At 36.5% G+C, this 10,731-nt stretch overlaps 1 protein-coding gene across 1 annotated transcript; it reads right to left on the minus strand.

Annotated features, from left to right (window-relative positions):
• Positions 1 to 1,400: 1,400 nt before the first annotated feature.
• fbp1a (fructose-1,6-bisphosphatase 1a) lies at positions 1,401 to 9,091 on the minus strand. The gene is made up of 7 exons (XM_036598954.1): positions 8,805 to 9,091; positions 7,106 to 7,268; positions 6,869 to 6,961; positions 6,343 to 6,483; positions 5,310 to 5,447; positions 3,863 to 3,982; positions 1,401 to 2,430 (listed from the first exon to the last, which is right to left on the minus strand). Exons 1-7 carry the CDS (start codon positions 8,972 to 8,974, stop codon positions 2,242 to 2,244), a joined length of 1,014 nt encoding a protein of 337 aa, XP_036454847.1. The 5' UTR covers positions 8,975 to 9,091; the 3' UTR covers positions 1,401 to 2,241.
• Between the last annotated feature and the right edge of the window lie 1,640 nt (positions 9,092 to 10,731).

Raw genomic sequence — 10,731 nt, forward strand, 5'->3', positions numbered from 1 at the left:
CTGATGTGGCCGTGAAACGCACGAAATTAATGTTTTTCCCCGATATTTCCGAAACAGCATGTAAGAATGTCCCCAATGCATTGAACTGTGGGATATACACTCACTTAATTATAATTTTAAATTAGAACTCATAATTTCTTGTATTACTGATGTGTTATCACCTGTCTGTAAAGCACTTTGAGTTGCCACCGGCATGAAAAGTGCTATATAAATAAAGATTATAATAATTATTATTATTTTTATCATTATTTTTACATAATCACCTGATTGCAGTTATTTGAGCTAATTATAATTGTTTAAGATGACCACAGTTATTCTCCACAGTTGTTAACTTTTACAAGCATATGTTTATTTACCAACAATGTGAAATGGGGGCATTTTCATCGATTGTACTGAGGTAAATAAATGTCAGTAAAAGTAGTCCTCTTCTGTATCGCAAGGATTTGTGGGTAAGAGGCAGCTGCTGAGTCTGCATCGATGCAGTCCTTACCAAAGGCTGCACTAAAAGCACATAAGGGACACTCATGAGCACCCTTTTAATGGCATAATAAGAAATGGGACACTCTACAGCCTGCAGTCCTTATTCTCGTGTGCCTCTGAGGACCACAAGACTACAAGTGTGCCAACTGGGACAGGGCAACTTGCTGATCAGAAGTGTTTATTGGATGCAGGACAGATCTATCGGTCACTAAATGCAGAGTGCAAATTATACAGTGACAATGCTTGGAGGGTCCGTTTGTTCTTATTATTTTATTTTCTAATCTTTTATCTTAGGAATTACTAAATAATTGCCCCCCCTGGGCAAATGACATATTCTGCTGTTTTTTTAAGAGAAAATAAGTTAACACATCCTCTACAGGGAACACATTTAAATGTGGCATTTAATTGAAAATTACAAATAAGATATAAAATGTGCCATAACTTTTGCACATGCCACATTTTATGTTTTATTTCTTCTTTTTTATTTCATTTCATTTTATTTCTTTTGGTCCTTCTTCTTCGATTCTGTTTTAAAGTACTTGCGCACGTTTTTTTTAGAGGTGTTTTTTTTCAGTGACAGAGGGTCTGCCTGGTGGTCATCAACAGCAAGATTCCCAAATGCCAGAAGGTCCATGCACTTCATTTGACCTTTACAGAAAAGGTCGCCTGCACTGCAGTACGTGACCAATTTCACACAGAAATTTGACTGCTGCAAAGAAGAGTGTAACAGCAGCACTAAAAGATCTTTACATCTGCGATATTAAATAGCAGCAAGTCCCAAAATATACTAAGCCTTTATGTTATAGGTCACACTGACTAGTTTTCAGCGTGAACTTGGCATGTTTGGCCGTCTCTTCTTCACCTTTCAGTTGTAAATCTTTTGCTCTAACAGAAGCCAAAACACAACAAGTAATCACATCTATGACTTTGGCACATATGCATTTATTCACATCTGCTGCATTGGTTCAGAAAAGGCACATGGGTTGTAATGCATAGATATTAAAATGTCAGGATTCAAACTGCCTGATATTGCTTTAGTATATCTTTGACCAGTAGCACATTCTTTAATAGCTGCTACAATGTCAGTAACTCATGGATTCTTCAGTAGGTTACAGAATGAGTCTGTGTGAACACGGTGTTGTAAGAGGTGCAAAATAAAATGCTTTACTTCAGGAATGTTCCTTTGTGTTCAGTATTATTGGGGCAATTGGACTGTCATTAGCTTAGCTGTGGTTTGGGGTTTAACTTGAGTTTAAACCTCAGTGAGTCACTTGGGTTCACAGAAATGTGCATAGAAATGCATTTTAAACTAAACCCAATTGCTGTGTCATTTACAATCACACATCTGATGGTGCTGTGTCAGGTTTAACTGAGGTTTATCTTATATGTGCTAAAGACATGGTTTTACCGAGGTTTAAGGCAAGAACCGCATTTTTACTTATTTAGTTGGGTTGCTCATGACGTAATATGTCCGGATCAGCAGAAGTTAAGCAGCAGATCAGGTAGACGTGTTAAACCACTGAAGTTATTGATTTAGCCAAACCTGTGAGACTAAACTGCTGCTAAGCTAATGACAGAGCAACAGCCCCTTTAAGTTCTAAGGTAGATACTTGGTTTCCCACAAATACCACTGTGGAGCATCAACATAATATTTTGGTTCTTCAGTTTGGAGTGTTTGAAGTGTTCGGCATTTGATCTTTGGTCTCTCTTTTATGAATTGCCCTTAGTAGGTCTTTAGTGTTTGGTCCAGCATGTGTCTGGTCATTTGTGATGTTTCTGGTAGATGGAGATGTACTCCTGAACGTCCTCTGGGGAACCCAGCACCACTGGGACTCGCTGATGGAGGCTCTCAGGCTGGATGTCCAGCACGTTCATGGTCCCTGTGGTGGCCATCCCCCCAGCCTGCTCCATAATGAAGGCCATGGGGTTGCACTCATACAACAGACGAAGCTATGATGGAGGAAAACAAATAAAGAGGTTTTAAATAATTACAGTCAAGTGCAATGCTGATACCACAGGGTGCTCAAAATGCAAATGAGCCACTATATGCTACATTTTAGTCAAATTATTGCAGGTCAGTTTTCTGTCATGTCATAACATGTATGTTCCCAAGTGTGCTTATATACTGCAAGGTCAACTGCAGTTGCAATCGATATCAATATAATGTGTTCTATTTTGTCCGTATCATGCAGTTCTAATAGTGCCGAACACTTAATGGACCCTTTAGTTTACGTAAGAATTAATTATAAGGCCCATATCTTGGGGAAAAAATAAATAAATAAAAGATTTTGAGTTTGACAAAGTTGCAAAAAGTCCATACAGTCCATATATGAAAACTAAGCTGCAATAGCCAGTTTTAATGTGCTGTTTTTGTGATGTCACAAAAACAAACCTATTTATATACACAGGACGATTCAACCTATTCAACCTAGTTTATTTCGGCTGATTCACCTTGAAGTTATAAGGAGTGTTTCAGTCTGGAGGTGTAATGCAGGGCAACCAATCAGAACAGAGGCCATTTTGATATATCAAGTTTAAAGGCACAGTGATGGAAACAGCCCATTAATTCTAAGGGTTGAAGAGAGCAGTCAAAAAAGAATTAAGACTGTTTTTGGTAGATAAATCCACACAAATGTCATAAGTGGGCTGTAGGGAAAAAATAATACAAGAAAAATGTAGGATATTTTAATATTAATTCTTTTAATTCTTTAATATTAATTCATATAAATTAAATGTTAATCATTAATTCCAATTATTAGATATATCATAAACATGATAAATTTAGAAGGAAGGAAAGTAGCAGAGCTTCACAGCTCCCCCTGCAGGTAGAAACTGATGACAATATTGATGCCATATCATCTGAGATAAAAGTATGTGGATAAGTTAGTGAGAATTGTTTGGTAGCTTCAGCGCTTATGTAAAAATTTCTAATGCAAATACAAGAAACTGTGCATTGGCTATAGAAATTCTAACAACACATCTACGTAATCTAAGTTAAAAGGGTGTGTATACAGAAGCTGATTTTGTTCTAGCTGTAGAGTTCTGTTGACACAGTTGGAAAGCGACATTCTGTAGACTTTACAGGGCGTGCCGTTATTCGACAGAAGGAGAGCAAAGTTGCAAGACCCACATTCCTTTTCAGACACCTAAAACTTGGCACAAGTAACAAGGCAAGCATAGTTTTCTTTTGTTTTCTTGGTTTTACCTGTCTGTGTTTTGAGCACATGAAGAAATCTCAAACCTTCTCAGGTCATTTCTCTAATATAATGTAATAGTAAAGCTCTCATACAAAGTGCACCTTTACTGTGGCAATCTGACTGAAAGCCTCTCCAGACTCACATCCTCATTTCCAAAGCTAACAAAAAAAGAAAAATCATCATACCTTTCCTTTGGGACTCTTCACATTGGCTGGGTAAAGGAAAATACCTCCATAAACGAGGGTCCGATGCACGTCTGCTACCATGGAACCCACATATCGTGCCCCATAAGGTTCACTGCCACCCTGTACAAACAAACAAACATCATCTCATCACACTTCATCTTATCAGTCATCTACAAAGGGGTTACGCTTTGAGTGATGGCATACATGCACATATTCTTTGCACTGGAATTCCATACATTTATAGTACAACTTTATATGAATCTGGACACTGTTTGTAAATTATTATATGAATTCTAGGGTGGTCACTATTGATTATATTAGTGATTAGGCAGGTTACTGTAGTCTACTGATTATTTTGACCAGAGGCAGGTAGTAAATAATTACATTTGCTCATGTACATGTACCTGAACAAAATACTGATAGATTTATACTCTCATTAGTATTTTCAAACAATGCTTCTACTCAAGTGTATTAGTGAATAAAGAAGTCTACTTTTTACTCAGTTACATTTTAACCATTTATAGTTCAAATAGAACCACAAAATTCCACTGCAGTTGATTAGGTTACCCAGTACTTTTGTACACCTACACACGTTTTTAGGAAGGTACTGTTAGCGTTGTCATTATTTTACCAAAGTATGACTTTCAGGATATTAAAAATAATAGCCAAACAAGAAAAAAGGGACCTAATTGATGGACCTAGCAGAGAGGCAGAATTTTGTTTTTATGCACCAAAGATCTGGAACACGTTACCAATAAACATTCGTCAGGCTCCTTCTGTCAATGTTTTTTTACTACTACTATTGTTTCCCTTATTTTTAGTGGAATATTAGTTTTACTTTCTTGTTAGTTGCTTTTTAATTGTATATTTATACTTTTATCTGGCAGATTTTCTGCTATTGCTTTTATCTGTTGCATTTTTATTATTTGTTTATTTTATTTTTAATGATTTTTTTTCTCTTCCTCCATTGTTTTTACTTTGTATTGTGAAGCACTTTGAGTTGCATTTTTAATGTATGAAAGGTGCTATAAAAATATAAGATTCTTCTTCTTCATTATTATTGTAACTAAACAATCAATGAATGACCTTTTAAATATTTCAACACTTTCCTGGAAAAATAGCAACACCTTCTTTAAAAATCTTCATTAAAAAAGGTACTTTTTTTAGAGATAGAAGGTTTTGCTTTGAAAGTGACGATATATAACAGCACTGTGTGGCAAAAAATGCATGTAAATCGGAGTCTTACTATGAGAAAGATCATTAGGAGAATTTAAAAGATGTGTTATCATAATGCAAACTGCCAGCTAATCACTGCATTCATAGAGAATTGCAAAATCGAGTTTAATCAAGTAATCAACATCCCTCATGTTTTCACAGCATGCGCCACTTTTGCAATTCCAACACTAATGTGTTTACTCGAGCTCTGTGCGCAGGTGCAGGGCTGTACCTCTGGAAATTTCTTCTTCTGAAGGTACTCTGTAACAGCAGGATCAAAGTATGTGGCATATCCCTCATTAAGACTGTAGATCTTTCCTCTCTTCTTTATTTTCAGATCTCTTTCCACCAGAATGAACTCCCCAATGGCCTGCAAAAGACAAAACAGGCGCACACAAGGGCATTTCATGGTTATTCTGCATTCTTGAGCATGGCAGTTCACAAGCACTTCATATATCCTGCCCTCAGGAATGCACTGCTGTGCTCAGAAATACACTAAATACTCTTAACTTTCAGGAGTAATTTGTTATGAGCAAGATTTTTTTTACATTATAATAAATGAAAGATTTAAAAAAAAAAGAGCTGAATTAGCCTTTCATTGGAATTTGGAAGTTTGGAATCTCCATTCAAAGGTTTGGAATCAGTTTTTTAAAAATTTTAATAAAGATAAATGTATAAAAAGAAGTAATGCAAATGCACAGGTTTGAAAAAATTGGTATGAAGCTGTAAAAAGTAAATACATTTCAATACATTTAAAACTAAATTATTTCAAAACTTGATAAGCCTTGACATAAAATCATCATAAACAGATAATTAAAGTATATTATTCATTATTTATTAACATTTTATGGTCCCCCAAAATACTTAAAATGTTGAAAAAAAAAAAACATGTACCAAGCTCTTCTGTTGTCTAGTTTATTTTATTATACAAATTATACAAATTATTACTGCATACACTTTCAGTGTTTTCAATACTTTTTTAACTTTGTTGCAGATAAATGTATAAAATGATTCTAATATGCTAGTCTTGTTTAACTTCAATGCTTTCAAATCATTACTAGGACACTAGGAAGCTGTAAATAAAAATGAAAAAATGTTAGATGTGTCCAAAATAATGAATGGAGATGTAGAAGATTCTAAAATTACTATTCTAATATTTAAATCTACATTGTGTAAAAACATGATTAATATAAAATAACAAAAAATATTAATATGACAAGTAATTCTAACGTTTTGAACAGTGGCATGTGTTACAGTTAACTTACCGGATCCAGCATAAAGCAATTGACTCCCTGGCCGGTGGAGAGCACCACCATGGTGGCGCTGCCGTACAGCGCATACCCAGCAGCCACAATGTTTCTGCCAGGCTGGAGGGCATCTTTCTCACTCGGCTCATCGTTTGTGCACTGGAGAATAGATTGATGTGTGATATATATTAATGTCTCTATCAGGCTGTTTTATTATGTTAAATTCCATGTAAACTGAACCATGTTAACCTCCTTAGTCTATCTATGTCAATAAGACAGTTATGACAGTAAAAAATGAACTTCTAAGGAAAAATTTATAAAATTGAAACTGAAATTTGTTGAGGATGAAAATGTGCAAGATTTCACTAAAAGATACTTCACAATCAATTTGCTTTTAAAAATGTCATAACTATGGCAACTTCAAAACCCCTGAAAATAATCAGCACTCAGTGTCCTGACTGGGTTTGTTTATGAGGACACATCATAAAATGTGATTGAACCTAGTGACTGCTGCCTGTAAAGCCGGTGCAGGTAAAACCCATACCTTTCTATAGATGGCAAAGATGGTCCCAATGGAAGCCAGGCAATCAATGTTGGAGGATCCATCAAGAGGGTCAAAGCAGACCACATATTTACCCTGCAATCACAACAAATTAACATTTTCAATATGACCCACTCCCACAAGTGTAAACAGTTCCAGTTTTCAGACTTGAGCAGTTACTATTCTAAAGAAAAACTTTAACAGAATGGGTCTTATTAGTTTACTGTCCTTTAAACATACCCTCCTGTCCGGCTCCACTATAATAGCACCGTCATTCTCTTCTGTGACCAGCACGCAGGACGTGAAGGAGGATTTGATCATGTTGATGACCAGGTCATTGGAGAGGACGTCCAGCTTCTTCACCTGGTCCCCTGTCACATTTGTACTGCCAGCGATGCCATAGCTGTAGTAAAAAACTGGCCATCAGATAGGGCTGAACAATGCAATGCTCCTTTTCCCAATAAGGGATGCTTGACAGCTACTTGTCCTTTCAGACCCAAAGTGTTGTCTTCTCACAGTGGAAGAAAGAACAGAAACAAGACAGGAGCTTGATTTTCTCCTCTCTCTCAAAGATGAAAGCTGTAAGTGCTGTTTATCTGATGGTGACAGTTGTGGTGGTGTACAAGGTCTTGCACAATTGTCAGGAATCACATTTTCTTTATATTTTTTCATAATATTTTTAAACTCTAGTTTTTTTCCTGCTTATTTTCATTTGACTTTCACTCTCCTTATGCAAGTGGATTATCTTGTATCTAATATTTTCAGCGATATTTCCTGAAAAATGAATAACACAGTTTGCCTGGAAATTAAATAAAGGTGGTCCGAGACTTCTGCACGGTTCTCATACGTAAGATCAAAACAGAAATAAATTAGTTACTACAGAAAATAATTCATAAAATGTAGATACAAAAATGGAAAACACACTAGATATAGTTTGCTTTCATAAATTAGATCACTGTTTACTTCCCTGGTCTCTCTTCTGGTGACTCTTAATATGAAAGGTCTGAATTCATAAGTAAGCATGATTTTGCAGATTTCAACAGAGAGAGAGAGGTCAGAATAATGGTCATTACTCATAAACAATAAGACGAACTTTGTCTGAGAGTCAGTCTGACACTAAATAGTCATTATGCTATTGTGTTTCGATACCGGATGTATTTGCAATAATGTGTTAAGTAGAGCATATTCAACAGAAATCTCTTTAGAGCATGTTTTATCATTCCCTTTGTTGTGATGTCAACACTCAAAGCTGGCAGCTGTTTAAACCACCTTTAAAAGACTTTCAGTGTGTGCATTTAAGAAGTTTAGACAAGAAACACTGTCAAATCATATTTAGGCAAAACCTGCTCTTCATACCAAGGAAGCCAATGAAGAGGCGTTGATGAACAGGAAGCTGAGTGTTGTAGAATCTAATGTTACCCCAGTGGAAACAAAGCAGCAAAATAAATTAGCAACAAACTGCTGATTTATGCCCGTTTATGCTTGTCTGGTGCTGGTTTAGCTGGTCACCCAGCACAGTCATGCTGGTTGACCAGCACACCAGCATCCAAAACACAACATGCTGGTGACCAGCCATGCAGGTCTATACTGTTTTTACTAGCAGGCATTAAGCTTTAAAGCGGCAGTAACGTAAATAGCTATTTTATACAAACAAAGCCTTTGCAGGTATTTTTGATGGGCTGTGTTCATACTGAATACTACAGTAGTTAAATGACAGCCTGTGATTACGAAACGCTTTGCAGACGTGGAGTGAAGTGTTTAGCTATAGACAGACAGCATTAACGTTAAGTTTGGGGCAAAGTTATCAAAGATATCTACTCTACTATAACTTTAAAAAGTAGTGCAGTTGTATGCTATACAGGAGGAAAGTCGTTTTTTGACGCTTTTGACTGAAAACTAAACTAAAAGCACACCTCATTTGCATTTGCTGAATACTTACAGGTTGGCAATGCCTGCCTTCCTGACAGCGCTGGAAATGGCTTTGATGGCCGTGCAGAGAGCATTGAGCAGAGTGGTGAGTTCCCCGGTGCCTTTAGCCTTCCTCCCCTCCTCCAGCAGAAATCTGGTCAGAGTCACTACGTTGGTGTCGAAAGGGCCTTTGTCGGACATTTTAACTAAAGCAGGGCGCGACGAGCTGCTGGAGAAACTTCAGTGAAAAGCAGGCGAACTCCACTCATTCAGCTGAGCGGATTCACAACACGGAAATACTGAGAGGCTGAGGGGGGAGTGGAGGGCTGAGCCAATAGTACGAGTTAAAGGGGTAGCTCAGCAGCGCCATGCTAACGTGGCTAACGATGAGCTAAAGGCAATGGTGTCACTTACGCGTCACTTACATTACTGTTTATTTGCTAAATTTAATGTATTTGGGAATATAATACATAAAACGTGGCACATTTTATATTTAAAGCTTTTTTTTCCAAAGTTCAGCAAATAAATAGAAAATATATGACCATGAAATTTGACCAGAGGGGTGTTCCACAAAGCAGGATTTCTCAGTTAGCCAGATAACTTAACCCCAAAGATGTGGACTGTCCAACGGGAATGTCCCTCAGCTCTTTTCCTGTTGGACAGGCTTGACTTTGGGCTTAAGTTATCTAGCTAAACTGAGAAAACCTGCTTTGTGGAATACCCCCCAGGTGAAATGAGTATATCTGCATATTTGACAGATTAGAAAGATTCACAACTCCTGGTTCAGAATGAAACCCACCGAGAACTGGTCAGAGGTGCACAGATCGAGTCAGGTGCAGCACTCAGGATACTCTCTGCTACCTTTTTCACTATTATTTCATGTAAGCCTATATATCTTAGGCCATCACAAGTTGATACTGAACAACTCCATTTCAGGGTAGTTTGCTCTAGAGGGGCCCAAAGCCCCCTTTTTGGGAAACGTTTCTGGAAAAATTATGTAGATTCAAATATTGAAGCACTAAAATGGCAAATATAGACATAGAGGCATGACATTTGGCAAAAAATATCCTGAAACAAAGCAGAAGGTTGGAAACGATTCAGGGGTTTACTGCCGTTCATTCTCAAAATATTATGTACAACATCCTCAAAAAGAAAAAAACTCACTGTTCACCAAAAGTCAATATTTATAGCACTAAATAATAATAATGAACATTTATTTGCATCTATACATTTTTTTGATAATTCATAAGCTTCAATTTAAGCCCAAGATGACCTTTCTATCTTGAAAAATTATGCCTGCCATGGCCAAAAGTCTCACACTGTACCTCAAACTGGAGAAATACCCTTTATATATAGCCAGATGTATATAACATGTAAAATTCTCATGACCTTGGACATTTTAATGCCTTAGTTTCCTTAAACGATGTTAAATTTGAGCATTGCTGGTAAGTATACTGCTTGCATCATCGTATGCAAAAGTTTTGGCAGCCTGGCCAAATTACATGTTTTGCTGATTTTCTGAGCGAAAATAAGTAAACACGTCCTCTACAGAGAACACACTTCTGTACATTTTAATGCACAATTACTGTTTATTTACTGAATTTAACATATTAGGAATACAATCAAATATGAAATTTGGCCTGTGCAAAAGCTATGGCACATTTTAGAGTGAAAGTTAAAAAAAATATGGAATTATAAATTAACAAACAATGCATTAAACAAATCAAATTCCTTTTTTTATTTTTCATTTTTTAATTAACACTTAATCAAACAGACCATTGTTACAACTAGTAGAGGAAATTTGACATGGGAATTCATCTTTAAGGCCTAACTCGTCCTGTTTTTTAAGGCAATTAAATATAAAGTAACTGTGAAGTAACATTAAGAGGTGTTCACTTGGGTGCTTAAACTGTATGAATTCAGTACCACCAGACAGCTATAAGAGAGTCTATTACTTG

Source organism: Colossoma macropomum, unplaced genomic scaffold, assembly GCF_904425465.1.
Source record: "Colossoma macropomum unplaced genomic scaffold, Colossoma_macropomum, whole genome shotgun sequence".
Classification (NCBI taxonomy): domain Eukaryota; kingdom Metazoa; phylum Chordata; class Actinopteri; order Characiformes; family Serrasalmidae; genus Colossoma; species Colossoma macropomum.

Coding starts and splice junctions, on each gene's coding strand:
- fbp1a (XM_036598954.1), bottom strand. CDS start 8,974: ATGTCCGACAAAGGCCCTTTCGACACCAACGTAGTGACTCTGACCAGA. Junction 5,448..6,342: donor ATTGCTTTATGCTGGATCCG/GTAAGTTAACTG, acceptor TGTCTTTTGCAG/GCCATTGGGGAGTTCATTCT. Junction 3,983..5,309: donor AGAAGAAGAAATTTCCAGAG/GTACAGCCCTGC, acceptor TTGTTTGTACAG/GGTGGCAGTGAACCTTATGG.